At 51.1% G+C, this 22,308-nt stretch overlaps 2 protein-coding genes and 1 pseudogene across 7 annotated transcripts; 1 reads left to right on the plus strand and 2 right to left on the minus strand.

Moving 5' to 3' along the window:
* Positions 1-81: 81 nt before the first annotated feature.
* LOC136967949 (zinc finger CW-type PWWP domain protein 1-like) lies at positions 82-10,400 on the minus strand. Its single transcript, XM_067261948.1, has 9 exons — positions 10,303-10,400; positions 8,958-9,034; positions 8,519-8,629; positions 8,266-8,380; positions 8,056-8,131; positions 7,730-7,834; positions 7,153-7,233; positions 5,741-5,816; positions 82-173 (listed from the first exon to the last, which is right to left on the minus strand). Exons 1-9 carry the CDS (start codon positions 10,353-10,355, stop codon positions 82-84), a joined length of 786 nt encoding a protein of 261 aa, XP_067118049.1. The 5' UTR covers positions 10,356-10,400.
* A 2,541-nt stretch (positions 10,401-12,941) lies between these two features.
* Positions 12,942-18,700, plus strand: LOC136967807 (7SK snRNA methylphosphate capping enzyme-like). 6 transcript variants are annotated; one of them, XR_010879527.1, is made up of 6 exons: positions 13,838-14,009; positions 14,178-15,737; positions 16,788-16,994; positions 17,106-17,220; positions 17,677-18,103; positions 18,148-18,700. XR_010879527.1 is itself a non-coding variant. In XM_067261754.1 (5 exons), the coding sequence occupies exons 2-5, from the start codon at positions 14,226-14,228 to the stop codon at positions 17,727-17,729; spliced, it is 1,887 nt and encodes a 628-aa protein (XP_067117855.1). In that variant the 5' UTR covers positions 12,942-13,319; positions 14,178-14,225; the 3' UTR covers positions 17,730-18,700. The 6 variants fall into 6 exon arrangements, 4 of the variants coding, with proteins under 4 accessions (XP_067117855.1, XP_067117857.1, XP_067117856.1 ...); XR_010879528.1 differs by having other exon boundaries at positions 17,677-18,080; positions 18,127-18,700; XM_067261754.1 differs by lacking the exon at positions 13,838-14,009 and adding an exon at positions 12,942-13,319 and having other exon boundaries at positions 17,677-18,700.
* Positions 18,701-19,386: 686 nt separating this feature from the next.
* LOC136967816 (uncharacterized) lies at positions 19,387-21,327 on the minus strand (annotated as a pseudogene).
* Between the last annotated feature and the right edge of the window lie 981 nt (positions 21,328-22,308).

Raw genomic sequence — 22,308 nt, forward strand, 5'->3', positions numbered from 1 at the left:
TACGTCCTAAACCAAGCATCAGGGTCATCCCTCTTAATCCTGTTTTTGTTTTCAGTGAGGGGAGGGGGGGTAAAGTGGGGGTCAAGGTGAGGGGGGGTCGAAGTGAGTGCTATTGTTATTGCAGTTGTTGACATCAAGCCCGTTGCCGGGCAGATATGAGGGCTGGTCTCCTCCTGTCACACACAGCAGATTAGAAATGGGTGATAAGGGGGAGGGGCTAGGGTTTAGGGATTAAGAGGATGTGTCTTTACCCCCCTCTCCTCATCCTTTCACATTCTCACTCTCTCTCAAACCATGCACAGGGGGATCTCTCACATTAATCTGGTTATCAAAATCAAATCAAAATGTATTTGTATAGCCCTTTTTACACTCAAGCATGTCACAGAGGGCTTCACATACGCCCATAAAACTGCCCCTCAACCAACCTAAACCCTCAAGGAAGACAAGGAAAAACTCCAAGAAAACTCACTGCAGGAGAAAAAATGGAAGAAACCTTAGGAGGAGCAATTCAGTGAGGGATCCTCTCCTCCAGAGACGGTTGGTGAAAGAGAGGAGCAGAACACAGGCTTATCACAGTCATACAGCAGGGAAGTGTCAATGGGTTTTGAAACACCAAAATCCATTGTTCAACTTGGTAAATGTAGGAAGGGACCGGGAAACTCGCTGTGGCCCGTCATGGAGACTGGTTTCCGGTTGGCGACCAGGTCCAGCGTGGGCAGACCGACGACCAGGCAGGTGCTGACAGCTCAAACCCCCCACACCACGGGGTGTGAGGAGGGGGGACAGAGAGAGGAGAGCAGGGATTAGAGAATGCCAGGAGCAGGTTATGCCTGACACACACACACACACACAGATGTGTGAATGTCTAGCTACACACCAGACAAACCGACTAGAATGCTAGCTATCATGCTAACAGAGAAGCAATCGACATCCAGCAAACCCCATGCTAACAGGCTAGCATGCTGAGCAGCAATCAGCATCCAGAAAACCATATGCTAACAGGCTAGCACGCTACCTAGCATGCTATCAGAGACAGATCATCACTGTCCAGGTTGAGTCCTGCAGGCTAGCTAAATAGTGTGTGTTAGAGGATGTGTGTCTTGGCTTATTGTTCAACATTTCCTGTTTTCTACCCTCAGTGTGTATGTCTGTGTGTGTACATTAACTGTGTGTGAACATTAGTTTTTCCTGTGAAAACATGCATCTAGGAAATAAATAAGTGATTTCAACTAAAAAAACAAGTTGTTTTCTACGCTGAAACTCTCATACACACACACTCCTTCCTGTCTGCTCTGTGCAGGAAGTGTGTGTAGGAAGTGTGTGTCATGGATACACTCCCCCACCCTGTCGTTCAGACTGCTTTAAGGGTTAGAGAGCCAACCTCAGCACACACACACACATATATAAACACACACACATATAAACACACACACATATATAAACACACACACATTCTAGCTGCCTCGTCTCCTCTGGTCTCTAGCTGCCTCGTCTCCTCTGGTCTCTAACTACCTCGTCTCCTCTGGTCTCTAGCTGCCTCGTCTCGTCTGGTCTCTTGCTACCTCATCTCCTCTGGTCTCTAGCTGCCTCGTCTCTTCTGGTCTCTTGCTACCTCATCTCCTCTGGTCTCTAGCTGCCTCATCTCCTCTGGTCTCTAGCTGCCTCATCTCCTCTGGTCTCTAGCTGCCTCATCTCCTCTGGTCTCTTGCTACCTTGTCTCCTCTGGTCTCTAGCTACCTCTGTCCAAAAGGCAAAAATTATACAACAAAAAACACACAGAGCCAGAACATGTCAGATGTTATTGTTTAATATATATAAATATGAAATATATAACAATATCAAACCCAGAACAGCAGAACACATCAACAGCATCTCAGCTCTAACACCTTTCCTCCCCAAATCTCCCCCTCTATCCTTTCTTCAGCACCAGTACAAAGTATCCCTCCTCCTCTCCTTTACTCTTCCTCCAACACCAGTACAAAGTATTCCTCCTCCTCTTCCTCAGCATCCAGCGTCTTCAGCAGATCGTCCCTGCAGCCCAGAATGTCCATGTCCTCATCCAGGAACTCCTCCTCTTCACCCCCTTCTCCTCCATCCTCCTCTCTCTTCCCCTCTCCTCCTCTAAACTCCCTCTCTCTCCTCCTCTCTTCCTCCACCCCCCTCTCCTCCCACCTTTTTGTTTTTATGTTTAATCTCCTCCTCTGCTCCCCCTAGAAAACAGCCCGACACTAACCCTAACCCTCTCCTGTCCTCTACTGGAGTCTTTGGGACAGTTTGGTCTGGGGCTGGGGGGTGGGGCTAGAAGACAAAGGGTCAGAGGTCAGGTAGAGGCCACACCCTCAGCAGCTTCTCTGTTTGGTTACAAAACATTCAGGAGGAGAGGAAGGGAGAGGAGAGGAGGAGAGGAGAGGGAGAGGAGAGGGAGAGGAGAGGGAAGAGGAGAGGAAGGGAGAGGAGAGGGAAGAAGAGAGGAAGGGAGAGGAGAGGGAAGAGGAGAGAAGGAGAGGGAAGAGGAGAGGAAGGGAGAGAAGGAGAGGGAAGAAGAGAGGAGGGAGAGGAGAGGGAAGAGGAGAGGGAGAGGAGAGAAGGAGAGGAAGAAGAGTGGAAGGGAGAGGAGAGGGAAGAGGAGAGGACGGGAGAGAAGGAGAGGGAAGAAGAGAGGAAGGGAGAGGGAAGAGGAGAGGAGAGGAGAGAAGGAGAGGGAGAGGAGAGAAGGAGGAGGGAAGAAGAGAGGAAGGGAGAGGAGAGGGAAGAGGAGAGGAAGGGAGAGAAGGAGAGGGAAGAAGAGAGGAAGGGAGAGGAGAGGAAAGAGGAGAGGAAGGGAGAGAAGGAGAGGGAAGAAGAGAGGAAGGGGAGAGGAGAGGAAAGAGGAGAGGAAGGGAGAGGAAAGAGGAGTAGGGAGACACACACAGACAGCTTCTCGTCACCTGACTGAGTAATCGTCTTGTCCAGAGGTTCAGTCCTTTAAAAAGTCCTTTAAAAAGTCCTGTCTTCCTCTCCTTTCCTCCCTCCTCTCTCTCTTCCTCCCCTTTCCTCCCTCCTCCTCTCCTCTCCTCCCTCCTTCTCTCTCTTCCCTCTCCTCTCCTCCCTCCTTCTCTCTCTTCCTCTCCTTTCCTCCCTCCCTCTCCTTTCCTCCCTCCTTCTCTCTCTTCCTCTCCTCTCCTCCCTCCTCTCTCTTCCTCTCCTCCTCTCCTCTCTCTTCATCTCCTTTCCTCCCTCCTTCTCTCTCTTCCTCTCCTCTCCTCCCTCCTTCTCTCTCTTCATCTCCTTTCCTCCCTCTTCTCTCTTCCTCTCCTCTCCTCCCTCCTCTCTCTTCCTCCTCCTCCTCCCTCCTCTCTCTTCCTCTCCTCTCCTCCCTCCTTCTCCTCTTCCTCTCCTCTCCTCCCTCCTTCTCTCTCTTCATCTCCTTTCCTCCCTCCTTCTCTCTCTTCCTCCCCCTCCCCTCCCACTTCTCTCTTCCTCTCCTCTCCTTCCGCACACAGTTTCTTGGATGGGGTCTTCTAAGGAAAACACACACACCAGTCATCTAACTACTACTAATAGAAATAATAACAGTAGTCACAGGTAACATGGTCATCTCACCTTCTTACTGCTGCAGCCCTTCTTTCTCGTATCCAACAGCAAGCTCCATCACCTCTACACACACACATGCACACCACAAGCAATTTATAGTAGTACACTATACAGTAGTGTATATACAGGGTTCTTGCCAGTTTCAGTAAGTCAAATTTAAGACATTTTAAGACAATAAAGATTTACCTGTAAGACCTACACGACGCATTACCAAAGAAATATTCTAATCAAAGAAATTCAGAAAAATACTTTTATTTCAATGAATTCAGTCATTGAAAAGGCATTAATTTAATTTACAGATAAAGAAATCACATTAGTAACCTAATTGAATCTTTTTTTGGCAAAGTTTGCAGCGAGCCTCGTACCAGTTTGCAGCGAGCCTCGTACCGCTTACATGACATGACATGTAGTCATTTAGCAGACGTACACCTATACCTGTACACCTGTAACTCTGTACCTGTACACCTATACCTGTACAACTATACATTTACATTTCGTCATTTAGCAGACGCTCTTATCCAGAGCGACTTACAGTAAGTACAGGGACATTCCCCCGAGGCAGGTAGGGTTAAGTGCCTTGCCCAAGGACACAACGTCATTGGCACGGCCGGGAATCGAACTGGCAACCTTCAGATTACTAGCCTGATTCCCTAACCGCTCAGCCACCTGACTCCCGCTTGTAACCAACAGTGGAAATCGCTGTGATCTAGCCATGTCTCGTTGAAAGTACACTTTCCCATTTTCCACACGTAGCCGAACTTTAACAAACTCTGAGGAGACGCTGACGTATTTCGCGGGCAGGTCAGCATCACGGGATATTTAGTTTTATCACTGTTTACAGACCAACACCAATATCCCCCAGAAAGAACTACAACACACCGAACCAACGTTCTGAGGGCAGCGTTCTGAGGGCAGCGTTCTGAGGGCAGCGTTCTGAGGGCAGCGTTCTGAGGGCAGCGTTCTGAGGGCAGCGTTCTGAGGGCAGCGTTCTGCTGGTTTTGTAGCAAAGACTCTCGAGCTCCGCTTTGTAGGCTACGACTCAATACTTTTTTGCTACTTTCTGCGGCCAGCGTTTCTGGAAATAAACGAGGGTAAAACCTATTTTAGACCTGACACTATGAAATTTAAGACCCCTGATGACGTTTTAAGGCCTTAAATTTAAAGTTCAGAATTGTAGACTTTTTAAGACCCTGCGGGAACCCTGTATATAGTAGTGTGTATATGGTACTGTGTATATGGTACTGTGTGTGTACAGTACTGTGTATATGGTACTGTGTACAGTACTGTGTATATGGTACTGTGTATAGTACTGTGTATATGGTACTGTGTGTGTACAGTACTGTGTATATGGTAGTGTGTATAGTACTGTGTATATGGTAGTGTATATAGTACTGTGTATATGGTAGTGTGTGTGTACAGTACTGTGTATATGGTAGTGTATATAGTACTGTGTATATGGTAGTGTGTATATAGTACTGTGTATATGGTAGTGTGTATATGGTAGTGTGTATACAGTACTGTGTATATGGTACTGTGTGTGTACAGTACTGTGTATATGGTAGTGTGTATAGTACTGTGTATATGGTAGTGTGTATACAGTACTGTGTATATGGTACTGTGTGTGTACAGTACTGTGTATATGGTAGTGTGTATAGTACTGTGTATATGGTAGTGTGTATATAGTACTGTGTATATGGTAGTGTGTGTGTACAGTACTGTGTATAGTAGTGTGTATATGGTACTGTGTATATAGTACTGTGTATATGGTAGTGTGTGTGTACAGTACTGTGTATAGTAGTGTGTATATGGTACTGTGTATATAGTACTGTGTATATGGTAGTGTGTGTGTACAGTACTGTGTATATGGTAGTGTGTATATGGTAGTGTGTATAGTACTGTGTATATAGTACTGTGTGTGTACAGTACTGTGTATATAGTACTGTGTGTGTATAGTACTGTGTGTGTATAGTACTGTGTGTGTATAGTACTGTGTATAGTAGTGTGTATATAGTAGTGTGTATATAGTAGTGTGTATATGGTAGTGTGTATAGTACTGTGTATAGTACTGTGTATAGTACTGTGTATAGTGGTGTGTATAGTAGTGTGTATAGTAATGTGTGTAGTACTGTGTATAGTGGTGTGTATTGTACTGTGTATAGTTGTGTACCTGCTATATCAGTGTCCTCTGAGCTCTCTCTGTCGGAGATGCTGCGAGTTAACCACCCAAACATGGACAATCTGGTCTGGAGGAGGGAGGAGAGAGGAGAGGGTGGGGGAGGAGGGAGGAGAGGGTGGGGGAGGAGGGAGGAGAGGGTGGGGGAGAAGGGAGAGGGTGGAGGAGAGGAGGGAGGAGAGGGTGGGGGAGGAGGGAGGAGAGGGTGGGGGAGGAGGGAGGCGAGGGTGGGGGAGGAGGGAGGAGAGGGTGGGGGAGGAGGGAGGCGAGGGTGGGGGAGAAGGGAGAGGGTTGGGGAGGAGGGAGGAGAGGGTGGTGGAGGAGGGAGGAGAGGGTGGGGGAGAAGGGAGGAGAGGGTGGGGGAGGAGGGAGGAGAGGGTGGTGGAGGAAGGAGAGGGTGGGGGAGGAGGGAGGAGAGGGTGGGGGAGGGAGAGGGTGGAGGAGGAGAGGGTGGAGGAGAGGGTGGGGGAGATGGGAGAGGGTGGTGGAGGAGGGAGGAGAGGGTGGGGGAGAAGGGAGAGGGTGGAGGAAGGAGGAGAGGGTGGAGGAAGGAGGAGAGGGTGGGGGAGGAGGGAGGGAGAGGGTGGGGGAGGAGGGACGAGAGGGTGGAGGAGGAGAAGGTGGGGGAGGAGAGAGGAGAGGGTGGAGGAGGAGGGAGGAGAGGGTGGGGGAGAAGGGAGGAGAGGGTGGGGGAGGAGAGGGTGGTGGAGGAAGGAGAGGGTGGGGGAGGAGGGAGGAGAGGGTGGGGGAGGAGGGAGGGAGAGGGTGGAGGAGGAGAGGGTGGGGGCGGAGAGGGTGGAGGAGAGGGTGGGGGAGATGGGAGAGGGTGGTGGAGGAGGGAGGAGAGGGTGGTGGAGGAGGGAGGAGAGGGTGGGGGAGAAGGGAGAGGGTGGAGGAAGGAGGAGAGGGTGGGGGAGGAGGGACGAGAGGGTGGAGGAGGAGAAGGTGGGGGAGGAGAGAGGAGAGGGTGGAGGAGGAGGGAGGAGGAGAGGGTGGGGGAGGAGAGGGTGGTGGAGGGTGTGGGGGAGGAGAGAGGAGAGGGTGGAGGAGGAGGGAGGAGGAGAGGGTGGGGGAGAAGGGAGGAGAGGGTGGTGGAGGGTGTGGGGGAGGAGAGAGGAGAGGGTGGAGGAGGAGAGGGTGGTGTGGGGGAGGAGGGAGGAGAGGGTGGAGGAGGAGAGGGTGGGGGAGGAGGGAGGAGAGGGTGGTGGAGGGTGTGGGGGAGGAGAGAGGAGAGGGTGGAGGAGGAGAGGGTGGTGTGGGGGAGGAGGGAGGAGAGGGTGGAGGAGGAGAGGGTGGGGGAGGAGGGAGGGATAGACAGAGAGGGCTCTTAGTGTGTGTATGTGTGTGTTCTGCCATCTAGTGGTAATAATAATAATAATAATAATAATGATATTTTCTACTTTCACCTTCAGAGATGCTTTGTGGGCCCTAGTTGCCATGGTGACAGCTTCACTCAGTTTCTTCCTGTAGCTCTCCTGACTCTTTGACTAAACACACACACACACACACACACACAGTGTCATGACAGATTGAGAGATCTCCTGTCCCAGGCCCAGTCTCTCCTTGTGTATTATATTACTACTTATATTCAGGGTTCTTGCAGGTTTCAGTAAGTCAAATTTAAGACCTTTTTAAGACATTTTAAGACCATAAAGATTGAAATTTAAGACCTACACGACGCATTACCCCAAAAAATTCAAAGAAATTCTGAAAAAAACATTTTATTTTAATGAATTCAGGCATTGAAAAAGCATAAATTTAATTTACAGATAAAACAATCACATTTGTAATTTCTGAATATTTTTGGGGCAAAGTTTGCAGCGAGCCTTGTACCTGGAGCTGGGTACCGCTTGTAACCAACAGTGGAAATCGCTGTGATCTAGCCATGTCTCGTTAAAAGTACACTTTCCCATTTTCCACACGTAGCCGAACTTTAAGACCCCGCCGGAACCCTGTATTTTACTTTGTGTGTGTGTTACTAACGGTAACAGCTCTGCTCTGGTCCAGGTGTGTGTAGGGCTGGATCTTGGATGAAGTAACCCAGGCTCTGCTCGCTGGCTCTCCCAGGTATGTCACATGGTACCTGCACTGCTCCACACACACACACATATATACACACACCCAGTGTTTGTGTTCATGATTACATGTGGTGCCTTTGTGTGCACGTGTATATGTGTGTGTGTACTGTGTGTGTGTGTGTGTATACTGTGTGTGTGTATACTGTGTGTGTGTGTGTACTGTGTGTGTTTGTGTATACTGTGTGTGTGTGTGTATACTGTGTGTGTGTATAATTTGTGTGAGTATCTTACAGGATCCAAGTCATTGTTCTTCTTGAACTGACGGAAGCTCTTAGTATCTGGATCCTTCTCCACTATGGCTGGCCACCTGACACACACACGCACACCGTGCGTGGTTATAGCTCAATGGTTCTAGAGACTGTGAGTGTGTGTGTGTAATGGTGTATATAGAGTGTGTGTATATAGTATGTGTGTATGTATAGAAGGTGTATCTGTGTGTACCAGGGGTATCCAGGCTGCTGAGCCCAGACCAGGGCTCCAGGTACCAGGCTGGACCAGACCTCCTCTCCTTCTGAGCAGGACTCTTCGGAGGCTGCACACACACTGCGGGTCCTGTCTGTTCTCACACACACGCATGCACACCATACACACACCATATCACACACACACAAAACACACATCCACACACACCACACGTGAGGGTTGAGTGTGTGTGTATGGTGTGTGTGTGCATGTGTAGGGTGTGTGTGTGTACCAGGGTTGAGCTGGCAGGTCCAGTCTTCAGGAAGAGCAGACAGATCTGTGAGTGGCTGCAGCTTCCTCCACTTCCTGCAGTCTGGAGCACAACACTGGACCCAGCAGTCACCTGAGGTGGAGTGGGGAGGGGAAGAAAAGGGAGGAGAGGGGACGAGAGGAGAAGAGAGGGGAGGGGAGGAGAGGGGATGGGGTTAGATTACACCAAAATGCTTGTTTGGTTTTGCTCTCTGTGAATACTGTCATCACTGACAATTACATTAGATTCATCCAGCGCTTTTATTCAAAGAGATAGAGATGGAGAGACAGAGGGAGAGGCAGACAGAGATATAGAGAGACAGAGGGAGAGAGACAGATGAAGAGATGGCGGGAGAAACAGAGGGAGAGACAGACAGAGATATAGAGAGATGGAGGGAGAGAGATTCCAGAGGTGAACCTACACTCAGAGAAGTCGGAGTCTTGATCCTCCTCCTCGTCCTGAAGTCTCTTCCTCTGTGTCTCTGTGCTGCCCTCCACCCTGCAACAGCATGGGACCACTGAACGCTCTCTGCTGCCCTCCACCCTCTGTGTCTCTTTGCTGCCCTCCACCCTCTGTGTCTCACTGCTGCCCTCCACCCTCTGTGTCTCTCTGCTGCCCTCCACCCTCTGTGTCTCACTGCTGCCCTCCACCCTCTGTGTCTGTCTGCTGCCCTCCACCCTCTGTGTTTCTCTGCTGCCCTCCACCCTCTGTGTCTCACTGCTGCCCTCCACCCTCTGTGTCTGTCTGCTGCCCTCCACCCTATGTCTCTCTCTGCTGCCCTCCACCCTATGTCTCTCTCTGCTGCCCTCCACCCTCTGTGTCTCTCTGCTGCCCTCCACCCTCTGTGTCTCACTGCTGCCCTCCACCCTCTGTGTCTGTCTGCTGCCCTCCACCCTATGTCTCTCTCTGCTGCCCTCCACCCTCTGTGTCTCACTGCTGCCCTCCACCCTCTGTGTCTCTCTGCTGCCCTCCACCCTCTGTGTCTCACTGCTGCCCTCCACCCTCTGTGTCTCTCTGCTGCCCTCCACCCTCTGTGTCTCACTGCTGCCCTCCACCCACTGTGTCTGTCTGCTGCCCTCCACCCTATGTCTCTCTCTGCTGCCCTCCACCCTCTGTGTCTCTCTGCTGCCCTCCACCCTCTGTGTCTCACTGCTGCCCTCCACCCTCTGTGTCTGTCTGCTGCCCTCCACCCTATGTCTCTCTCTGCTGCCCTCCACCCTCTGTGTCTCACTGCTGCCCTCCACCCTCTGTGTCTCTCTGCTGCCCTCCACCCTCTGTGTCTCTCTGCTGCCCTCCACCCTCTGTGTCTCACTGCTGCCCTCCACCCTCTGTGTCTCTCTGCTGCCCTCCACCCTCTGTGTCTCTCTGCTGCCCTCCACCCTCTGTGTTTCTCTGCTGCCCTCCACCCTCTGTGTCTCACTGCTGCCCTCCACCCTCTGTGTCTCTCTGCTGCCCTCCACCCTCTGTGTCTCTCTGCTGCCCTCCACCCTCTGTCTCTCTCTGCTGCCCTCCACCCTCTGTGTCTCACTGCTGCCCTCCACCCTATGTCTCTCTCTGCTGCCCTCCGGCCTCTGTGCCTCTCTGCTGCCCTCCGGCCTCTGTGCCTCTCTGCTGCCCTCCACCCTCTGTGTCTCTCTGCTGCCCTCCGGCCTCTGTGTCTCTCTGCTGCCCTCCACCCTCTGTGTCTCTCTGCTGCCCTCCACCCTCTGTGTCTCACTGTCTGTGTCTCACACTCAGTGTGTGTGGAGTGTGTGTGTGAGCCTCACTTGTGGGAGACATAGTCTATACTGGTCTGCAGCTGCTCAACTTCACTCAGCATCACTCTAGCATCTTCTACACACACACATCGCACACACCACACACACTCTCACATACACATCGCACACACCACACACAGGAGGAATAGTTAGACGTTACTATTAGTGGATATAGGAATACAATAATATAAATGTATTAATTTGTATAAGATGATAGAGGAAGGATGAGAGGATGAGTGTAGGAGAATGAGAGGATGGAGGGATGAGGATGGAGGGATGAGAGTGTACCCACCCAGGCAGACATCAAAGAAGGGTTCCAGCACCCTCTGAAAGAGCTCATCATACTGGCTGTCTGACAGAGACTGGAGGAGGAAGGGGGAGGAGAGGAGGGGGAGGAGAGGAAGATGAAAGGAGGGGGAGGAGAGGAGGGGGAGAGAAGAGAAGAGGAAGAGAAGAGGAGAGAAGAGGAGGGGGAGGAGAGGAGGGGAAGAGGAGAGGAGGGGGAGGAGAGGAGAAGAGGAGGGGAAGAGGAGAGGAGGGGGAGGAGAGGAGGATGTGGGAGGAGAGAAAAAGGGTAAGGAGGAGGAGAGGAGGGGGAGGAGGAGAGGGAGGAGAGGAGGGGGAGGAGAGACGAGGAGGGGGAGGAGAGGAGGGGAAGAGGAGAGGAGGGGGAGGAGAGGGGGATGTGGGAGGAGAGAAAAAGGGTAAGGAGGAGGGGAGGAGGGGGAGGAGAGGCGAGGAGGGGGAGGAGGGGAAGAGGAGAGGAGGGGGGGGAGGAAAGGAGGGGGAGGAGAGGAGAAGGGGAGGATGTGGGAGGAGGAGAGAAGAAGGGTAAGGAGGAGGTGAGGAGAGGAGTTGGGGCAGTTATAGTTACACTGAGCTAACAATTAAATAATTTATCTCCATCCCTATCTTCAGCTTCAGCCCCTCTCCCTCCCTCCCTCCCTCCCTCCCTCCCTCCCTCCCTCCCTCCCTCCCTCGCTCTCTCCCCTGAAACTGGATCCACCCTGCCCCTTTAGGCAGGAGGAACATCACCTCCATCTCTCCTCCTCCCTCTTTCCTCCCCCCCTCCCAACATGTCCTAGCCTCCTGTCGTCCCTCCCTCTCTCCTACCTCCATCTCTAACTCTGATAACATACTTCTCTTACCTCTGTTTGAATCTCTTCCCCTCCCTTCTTAACTCTCCTCTTTTTCCCTTCTCTTTTACTCTTCTTTCTCTCTCCATTCTTCTTTAACTTCTTCACTGTCAGCCCCTCTGTCTCCTCTTTCTTCCCCTCACATCCTCTCTTTCCACCTCTCACTCCAGCACCTGAACTCTTCTCTTTTAGTGACACCCTCTTCTTCCCTGGTGGCTTATCTCCTTTCTTCAGTGAACATGGTCGCCTCTTCTGGTTCTCTCCTTCTCCTGGCTCTGCTTCCATCTTCCTCCCACCCCCCCTCTCCCTTTCTCTCCTCTCCTCCCATCTTCCCGGACTTGGCTACAGGAGGGGCAAACTTGAACTTCTCTTTCTGGGCTGCTATGGTTACAGCTATAATAGACGAACACAAACTCATCATTTAACTAGTATGTAAGCGAACGTTACTTACTGTAGCAAAAAGTTCTCACCATGTCAGACACTAACAAGCAAGCTCACTTTGACCATAAGAGACAACTACCTAGCTTTGACCATAATCGTTTTACAGTAAGTATTTAGCAACTAACATACCGCAGAAACTCTTCTCTCTGGATGACAGAATTCCTGCTAGGTTGCTTATCTCTAGCTACAGTAGCTGGACTAGCTTACCGTTATCAGTGTCCATTCCGGCGTACAGTACAGTATACTCCTTCCGTTCGTCCTGGAGAAGGAGAAAGGTGAGTTTGAGGAAACCGATGAGGAGATGTTTCACATATGGTGTGTACTTATAGATATATACATACTTGAGTTAACTAAGTTATATGTGTTTCTGATCTCCTGGACTGTTAACTCTGAGGAGATTTCTGTCGTCGACTTGTCAAACTGCGGTTGGCACGCGCACTTTTCACTCAACCTGACATGATTTGCCGCCACAGCAGCACCTTGACAACGTCATCCTTGACCAGCTGCGTTAAATCACAACACATATCAAGTTCTCTAGAGTTATTCATTCATTTCAGAATCCGGATTTATTGCCAACTTGGTTTACAGTGTAAACTTACACATACAAGGAATTTGCGTTGGTATGTGGTGCATAACAATTAGACAAACATAATAAGCAGAAATATAGAGCTAAAGATAAAACAAGATATTTAAAAAAAGGACCAGGACAGTTTCTCAACAGAATTGGTTCATTCACCACTGGACTGGGTCTTAACGTATGAGTCAAGTAACAGTTAAATATAGTTAATTAAATGGATTGATAATGTCCTCCCAGTCCCTGACTATTTGGAATAACTCAGTATATAATTTAGTATATTAGAACTCATGATGAAACTTTCTTGTCAACTTCTTCAAACTTTTACTCAAATTGGTCCCCTCCAAAGTTTGACTCACTATTTCGCCCATTCGCAATGTGTGTTATGTCCCCCAAAAACACAATTTCCCATCATTCTTAGCGATCCTGGCACGTGGAAGGGGGCGGAAGGGGGAGGGGAGTGGGGGAGGGGAGGCAGTAATCCAAGTTGTTTATTTGTTGATTCTGATTACGAAATAACCGCACGGGTTTTCATCTCTGTATTATTTGCCTCCGTGTTGCAGCCTGAGGAAGTGACTCAGTTATTAACAGATTTGACGCTATCAGAATAAAACCACAACGGCTGTTATGAGGCGCGAGGGGGACTGGCAGCCTCCTGCGCTCGTGTCACGTTCTTCTGTCAAAAGGTGAAACTGCCGCTATACTGGACTGCGGCCGGTGGCGCGGGGGTGATTCAGTTGGAGTTTACAGACAGAAAATGGGAAATAGCTGCGAAAAAACAAAGGCGAACGAGACTATTTAACAATTTTTATCAGGCATTCGTGAAGATACCCCTTTTTACAGGCGGAGGGACTTAGTCTGCCCTGTCAGCCACGGTGAGTGTCCTATTGGCGGTATCACGGAGGTCGGATACGAGCACGAGGCGCCATTCGCTGGTTACCGTGTCCGTTACCGCCTCTGTGTGTTTGCACTGGCATATATAAACCGAGGCTATGCTCAAACGTACAGACCCAGCGACACACACTCACACACACACACGATTTGAGGCAGTACTGAGTTTAAACAACCTAGTAGCCTGCATACCACTCACACAGACTGACAGCTTTGCAGGAGGACGTTTTTGATCATCTTAGATATTCGATTTTTTTTCTCTGTCTAAATGGACACATTTGCATAGTTGCATAGGAAGTAGCTAAAGTGAGGAAGCTAGCTTGCAGGCTAGCTACATACCCGTCAGACAGACTAGTTGGGCGTATTTTTGTTGTGTTTTGGAGAGAGCAGACATAGTCCAGCAGGAGGGGCGGAGGGACGCAGCGCTGGCAGCCGTAAGGGGAGGGCAGAGTGAGTGAGAGAGAGGGGGCAGAGGGACTGTGTGTTAGAGGGGGGGGTGGGCACATAGTTACATATTCATGAGGTCTGACAGAGGCGTGGCTATGCAAATCAGCTGCACTTTTCTAGCCACTCAGTAGGCGTAGTGACAGGGGTGGGGAGTGAGTCTCAAACTCTCTCACACACACACACACTACGCTCTGTCGCTCTCTGAGTGTGTGTTTTCCCCTGGCTGGGTGAGTACGAGTCTGTCAGACCAGACAACAGACCAGATGACGACCAGACAACAGACCAGATGACGCCCAGACAACAGACCAGATGACGACCAGACAACAGACCAGATGACGCCCAGACAACAGACCAGATGACGCCCCTCTCTAAACCCTCTCTTTCTGTCTCCTCAGCTCCATGCCATTGGTCAACACACCCGGAGCCCCACCTACCGTAAGAAGATGATCAGGATGTCATTGGACAAAGAGACTGTCCTATCCAGAGACCCAGTCCTCCCAGCATGCCCTGGGGCTGGGGGTGGAGCTCTGAACGACCAGTCCAACAGCCTAGTCCCCAAACCAGGAAAGACACGCCCCCTCTGTCCGAAAAATGGGATCCAGGCTCCACCCACACCCCAGGCCCCACCCCCTGCCTCCCAGCAGCGAATGGCGAAGCGGCGTTACTCTGTGGGCGTTGGCTTCAAGCATCCGGGCTTCAGCAAGCGCCGTCGCCGTGCCAACAGCGACAGCCAATCAGAGCCCTCCCTCCCCACCAACTTTCTCCTGGGCGGGAACATCTTTGACCCGCTGAACCTCAACTCCCTATTGGACGAGGAGGTGAGCCGCACGCTGAACGCGGCCACGCCACAAAGCTCTCCCCTGCCAGCGCGGGCCAGAGACCCCGTCCAGATCCTGGTACCCCGTGACATCACGGACCCCCTCAACCTGAAGAGTGGGGGGCCGGGGGGGCTGCTGCTGTCCCCCCTGAAGAGCAGGAAGAGACACAGGAACAGGCACCACGGGGCCGACGCCCTCTCTGACTCCGCCAGGTCGAAGGTCGCAGGTGAGCTGGGGTTGGGGGCGCAGGCTGCTGCAGTACCAGCAGCGTCCAGAGAGGGCAGTGTGGCGTCTCCTCTCCCCTACGAGCTCAACACTTCCATCAATTGCAGGGACGAGGTGGTCCCGCCCATCCTGCCCCGGAGACACACCCACCCAGGTCCCTCCTCCAAGACCCGTCACCATGCTGACGGCCATCGCCCACGGAAACGCCGGCGCACAACCTCCGCCAGGTCTGAGCACCCTCCGTCTCTGACTCCGCCCCCTCCGAGCTTCCACACGCCACTGGGGGCGGGGCCTCAGAGACACAAGCCGCCGCCACCCCCTCCGAGGAAGAAGAACAAGTATCTCCATGGCAACTTTAGCCGTTACTATGGCTACCGCGGTTGCTATGGCGCTGGAGGCGAGGGGCGGGTCGGGCCAGGGGAAGATCCACGCCTCGACATGCTGCAGCCTGATTGGTTCAGAGGGAAGATGGCACTCGACATTGGCTGCGGCACGGGTCACATGACCCTGGCCATCGCTCGCAGGTTTGGCCCCGCCCACATCCTGGGCGTGGACATGGATGAGCGCCTGGTGCACGCCGCCAGGAAGAACATACGGCACTTCCTGTCTCAAAGCCTCGCACAGGAAGCTGAGGAGAAGGGGGGGGGTGGGTCACTGGAGGATCCTGGGAAACAAACGATGGCTGCAGGAGTTGATGGAAGCAGGAGGGAGGAGAGAGGAGAGGAGGGGAGGGAGGAGAGAGGAGAGGAAGAGTTACAGAGGTTACTGACAGTGTTGGGGCGCCCCCCAGACAGGAAGACTCACGCCCCTTTCCCGCTCTCTCTCCGAGTGACTAGGGGCCCCCTGGCCGCCCCTCCCCTGGCCGCCCCTCCCCACCCCGGAACATTCCCCCACAACGTCACCTTCCTCACGGTAAGCAGGCAGTCTGAGAGGGGGGGCCCTCTCCCACACACACTCTCTCTCCCACACACACTCTCTCTCCCACACACACTCTCTCTCCCACACAAACTCTCTCCCACACAAACTCTCTCTCCCACACAAACTCTCTCTCCCACACAAACTCTCTCTCCCACACAAACTCTCTCTCCCACACTATCTCTCTCCCACACACACTCTCTCCCACACACACTCTCTCCCACACACACTCTCTCCCACACAAACTCTCTCTCCCACACAAACTCTCTCTCTCCCACACCATCTCTCTCCCATACTATCTCTCCCACACACACTCTCTCTCCCACACTATCTCTCTCCCACACACACTCTCTCTCCCACACTATCTCTCTCCCACACACACTCTCTCTCCCACACACTGTCTCTCCCACACACACTGTCTCTCCCACAAACTCTCTCTCTCCCACACTATCTCTCTCCCACACACACTCTCTCTCCCACAAACTCTCTCTCCCACACACACTCTGTCCCTCTTCCACTGTGTCCAAATGTTTCTTTCTGTGTGAGAGAGACTGTGTGTGTGTGAGAGAGAGATAGACTGTGTGTGTGTACTTTTGCATATCTAGGTCACATGTATCCTTTTACAACATTATGTAATGTCAGCAGCTGTCAGACCTGTGTGAGTGTATTTATTTATGTGTGTGTGTACACATACAAACTAACTAGTTTATGCTCTTCCTTCTAAATCTACTCTGCTGTGCTCTACTGTGTCTCTACTGTGTCTCAACTGTGCTCTATTCTACTGTGTCTCTACTGTGCTCTACTCTACGGTGTTTCTACTGTGCTCTACTCTACTGTACTCTACTGTGCTCTACTCTACTGTGCTCTACTCTACTGTATATCTTCTGTGCTCGTCTCTACTGTGTCTCTACTGTGCTCTACTTTACTGTGTCTCTACTCTACTGTGCTCTACTCTACTATGCTCTACTCTACTATGCTCTACTCTACTGTATCTCTACTCTTCTCTACTCTACCCTGCTGTACTCACATTTGACTGTCTGTTGCCAGGGCAACTATGTGATGGACAGGGAGGCAGAGCTGGAGCAGTATGATGTCATCCTGTGTCTGGGCGTAGCCAAGTGGGTGCATCTTCACCATGGTGACTGGGGAGTTACCAGGCTGTTCAGACGAGCCTATCAAAGCCTCCGGCCAGGAGGGCACTTCCTGCTCGAGGCCCAATCATGGAGCAGCTACTGTCACAGCAAGAGGACCTCGGTGAGACACACACACTGTATATACACACTTAAACATTCTTACACACTCTTAAACACTCACAAATAAGCTGTGTGGCCTGGTCAACATGATAGTATGCTGTTTGTTTCCTAGGAGATAACGTTGAAGAACTTCCGGAACATTCGTCTGCGTCCGGAGAAGTTCTGTTCCTACCTGACCTCCTCCAAGGGAGGGTTCACCTCCTACCACCTCCTCCTCTCAGACACAGGTACCTCCTCCTCTCCTACCACCTCCTCCTCCTACCACCTCCTCCTCTCAGACACAGGTACCTCCTCCTCTCCTACCACCTCCTCCTCTCAGACACAGGTACCTCCTCCTCTCCTACCACCTCCTCCTCCTACCACCTCCTACTCTCAGACACAGGTACCTCCTCCTGTCCTACCACCTCCTCCTCTCAGACACAGGTACCTCCTCCTCTCCTACCACCTCCTCTCCTCCTACCACCTCCTCCTCCTCTTCCTCTCCTCCTCTTTCCCTCAGACACAGGTACCTCCTCCTCTCCTACCACCTCCTCCTCTCAGACACAGGTACCTCCTCCTCTCCTACCACCTCCTCCTCCTACCACCTCCTCCTCCTCTTCCTCTCCTCCTCTTTCCCTCAGACACAGGGACCTCCTCCATGAGCAGGCCATTTAGTGTGTGTGTGTGTGTGTGTTTGTATTCAGGTTACCACAGGCCCATCTACCTTTTCCACAAAGGCCCCACTTCCAGGAAGTGACACAACAGGAAGTGACACAGCAGGAAGGAAATGGCGGTCAGCCCAGGGCTTGGTGTGTGACTGGACAACCTCTGACACAAGAAACTGATTGCTAGACCACAGGATTGGACAGCTCTGTGATCACGTGATCTGCTTGTTCACAGAAGACTGGGAGACACATCACACACACACATCACAAACACCTAACACACACTCACACACACATCACACACACATCACAACACCTAACACACACATCACACACATCACATGTGTGTGTCAGAGTGTTTCAAAGAGTGTGTGTGTGTGTGTGTGTCAGAGAGTGTGTGTGTGTCAGAGAGTGTGTGTTTGTGTCAGAGAGTGTGTGTTTGTGTCAGAGAGAGAGTGTGTGTTTTGTGTCAGAGAGAGTGTGTGTCAGAGAGGAGAGTGTGTGTCAGAGAGTGTGTGTGTGTGTTAACCATGTCGTAGTTTCTATTTTTCATCAATAAAATGTATTGATTAACCTGCCCTTTGTCTCTATTAGCAGCAAATTACACTGACTGGTTATGAAGACTGGTTGTTATGAACTGACTGGTTATAAAGACTTATTAACTGACTGGTTATGAAGACTGGTTGTTATGAACTGACTGGTTATGAGTAAAAACCTGTTTCGTTAGTTTCTTCTAAATCCTCTGTCTGCAGTTCTCTCTCCAGCCACCAGGTGGGGCTAGAGGCTTACAGGACAGGAATCAGACCTGGCCAGTAGACACCAGAAAAACACAATTTATTTTATTCAATCTTTTCATATTAAAGAATCATATATACTATATTTCCACACATACGTCTAACCAGGACGCTCCGTGTATCTGATCGATGAAACAATGTAGAGGGTTAGGGTTAGAGCTACACACTTATGATCTCTGTTGCTGCTGTCGTTTCTATATGCAGTATTAATATTTACTTTGGATAAAACTGTTTGCTACATCAATAAAATGTCAATGTAAAACGTTAAATATATATTTTCATGTATATGCATCTCACTAACTGATGTATAACTGCTGACTCCGCTGCTGTTTACCTCAGGACAAACTCAGACATATTGATGATATTGTGTAGTTTATTGATTAGCATAATCACATTATTGATTCAAACTTGATTAGAATATTCAACACAATGTTTCCACCCTAAACTGAACAGATGCCCTCATCCATCCCTCCATATACCCCTCCTTCACCTCTCCATCCCACCATCTCTATACCCCTCCTTCACCTCTCCATCCCACCATCTCTATACCCCTCCTTCACCTCTCCATCCCACCATCTCTATACCCCTCCTTCACCTCTCCATCCCACCATCTCTATACCCCTCCTTCACCTCTCCATCCCACCATCTCTATACCCCTCCTTCAGACATGTTGATGAATATTTTTATATTATATTGTAATTTATTGATGTGCATAATCATATTGTTACAAACGTACTAGGCTTGATTATATCCTATTGTTTGTATCCTAACCTTTCACCTCTTCATCCCCCTCTCCACCTCAATCCAATCACTCTATCCTTACCCCCTCACAATCTCTCCCTCATTCTCTCCCTACTCCTTCCATCTCTTCCTCCCCCTCTCCAGCCCTCCCTCATTCTCTCCCTACTCCTTCCATCTCTTCCTCCCCCTCTCCAGCCCTCCCTCATCCTCTCCCCATGCCCCCTCTTCAAACTTTTCCCCTTATCTCTCATTGGCCCAGCATCTGGGTTCTTGACTCTGATTGGCTGCTGGAGGGATTTATTCCTCAGCAGGGCGGGGCCAGAGGTGGACAAGCCTGCATCAGACCAGCTGAGCAGGTTACCATGGTAATTGTAATCCATCATGTAGTAGTAGATGCCATCAGAAGAGAGAGGGGCGTCCCACACCTCAATGTCACAGACCTGACCTTCGAACCCTGACACAGTCAGAACTGCTGGGCCCTCTCCTGAACATACTCTACACACACAGAGACACACACACCGTACACACAGAGACACAACACACACAGGTACACACATTCAGTTAAGATTACTCAGTGTACTCAATCCATCTTAACTCTCCTATCTCTTCTATTTCTTCTCATCCTCCTTTACTTCTTTCCTCTCTGCTCCTCCTTTCCTATCTTCTCCTCTCCTCCTCCTGTACTCCTCTCCTCCTCCTGTACTCCTCTCCTCCTCCTCCTGTCCTCCTCATCCTGTCCTCCTCTCCTCCTCCTGTCCTCTCCTCCTCCTGTCCTCCTCTCCTCCTCCTGTCCTCTCCCTCCTCCTGTACTCCTCTCCTCCTCCTGTACTCCTCTCCTCCTCCTCCTGTCCTCTCCTCATCCTGTCCTCCTCTCCTCCTCCTGTCCTCTCCTCCTCCTGTCCTCTCCTCCTCCTGTCCTCCTCTCCTCCTCCTGTCCTCCTCCACTCACCGTTCTTCTCAGAATCTTCATGACGCTGCTGGTACTTCCCCTAAACACCTGAGCCACACCCCCACTGGCCTCCCAGGTAACACAGATGCTGGTCCAGGGGGAGATGAGAGATGAGGTCCACGGCTGATAGGAATAGAAGTTCTTTCTGAAGCCGGACAGTGACAGTGTGTCGGTAATGCCCTGCCTGGACAGAGATAGTCTGAAATATGAGCCTATCTGGAGTTGGAACAGGTTCAGGTAATCTATTTTCTCGGCTATGTACCGCAAACACACCGTCACACCTTGTAGAGGGGGGGGGGAGGGTGACGGGGTGTAGGGGAGGGTGGTAGTTAAGGAGGGAGAGGAGGAGGGGAAGGTGGTAGTGAAGGAGGGAGGGGAGGAGGGGAAGGAAGAAGAGGAGGAGGAGGGAGAGGAGGAGGGGAAGGAGGAGGAAGAGGGAGAGGAGGAGGGGAAGGGGGAGGAGGGAGAGGAGGAGGGGAAGGGGGAGGAGGAGGGAGAGGAGGAAGGAGAGGAGGAGGGGAAGGGGGGAGGAGGGGAAGGGGGAGGAAGAGGGAGAGGAGGAGGGGAAGGGGGAGGAGGGAGAGGAGGAGGGGAAGGGGGAGGAGGAGGGAGAGGAGGAAGGAGAGGAGGAGGGGAAGGGGGAGGAGGGGAAGGGGGAGGGGGAGGAGGAGGGGAAGGGGGAGGAGGGGAGGAGGAGGAGGGGATGGGGGAGGAAGAGGGAGAGGAGGAAGGAGAGGAGGAGGGGGAGGAGGAGGGAGAGGAGGAGGGAGCAACAGAGGGGGAGAACAGAGTGACAGTTCCTTCTGGAGACAGAATGAACATCCAACCATGGAGATCTGGAGAGAGGAGGAAGAGAAGGAGACTTTAACAGTCTAAAAATAATCTAAATGAAACTCCATTCCTCTAGGCTTGGCAACGTCATTATTATGGGGCTCCTACCTGTCGAAGCTGCGTCTGACCCCGCTCGGTCTAACATCGACAACACCGCTAGCGCACACAGCACGAGATTTGTCCTCATCTTCATCGAGGTGGATCTCTCGCACACCGTGACTTGCTCTTGCTTCAATTTCTGCTTAGTCTCAAGGTGTCGTTCGCCCCGTTGTTCAACGTAGAATGTTGGAATCAGTTTCGTTTATGCTTCTTTTGGACCGCTGCGCTTCCTCATTCTCAGTGGCTGAACTTGCGCAGGTGTAGAATTCAACGATTTTCAACTATTAACTCAACCTGGGAAGGGGGGCGGGGGGGGTGCTGGTGGTGTGTCTGATGGTGGTAGGCTATATTACTCTGTATAACTCGAGACGGCTAGCAATTCTAGCACCTTTCAAAATAAAAGTGCACCATCGACAGTTCGGTAACTTAATAGAAATTCGATTTTTTGACGGAGCCAAAGTAGTCTGCGACCCACTCCATTGCAGCTTGAACTGCTTTAGAACACACCATACATATTTAGACAGGCAGGCAGGCAGAAAGACAGGCAAGCAGGCAGACAGAAAGACAGTGAGAGAAACAGGAAGATAAACAGACAGTCAGAGAAACAGGAAGATAAACAGACAGACAGGCAGAGAAACAGGCAGATAAACAGACAGTCAGAGAAACAGGAAGATAAACATTTAGTCATTTACGCTCTTATCCAGAAAACGCTCTTATCCAGAAAACAGAGAGACAGTCAGACAAACAGACAGGCAGATAAACAGACAGGCAGGCAGAGAAACAGGCAGATAAACAGACAGACAGGCAGAGAAACAGGCAGACAGACAGTCAGACAAACAGGCAGATAAACAGACAGACAGTCAGAGAAACAGGCAGATAAACAGACAGACAGGCAGAAAAACAGGAAGATAAACAGACAGACAGTCAGAGAAACAGGCAGATAAACAGACAGGCAGGCAGAGAAACAGACAGGCAGCCAGATAGGACATAGGCATAAAGCTTACATTCTAGAGTATTTGTGGAAGGGTTGGACTACAGTTCCCAGGGTGCATCTGTGCACAATCCCTTAATAGGGTTAAGCTGCCTGCCAGGGGCTCAGAGCTGGACAGAGAGACAGAGAGACACGGAGGAGACACAACATGCCACTGAAAAGAGAGGGTGAGCACTTCTACAAAGTTTGCTTAGGGTTCGTGTGTGGTGTTGAGTTGTGTGTATGTGTGAATACAGGCATGTGTGTGTGTATGTGTACATTTGTGT

Source organism: Osmerus mordax, chromosome 23, assembly GCF_038355195.1.
Source record: "Osmerus mordax isolate fOsmMor3 chromosome 23, fOsmMor3.pri, whole genome shotgun sequence".
NCBI lineage: Eukaryota > Metazoa > Chordata > Actinopteri > Osmeriformes > Osmeridae > Osmerus > Osmerus mordax.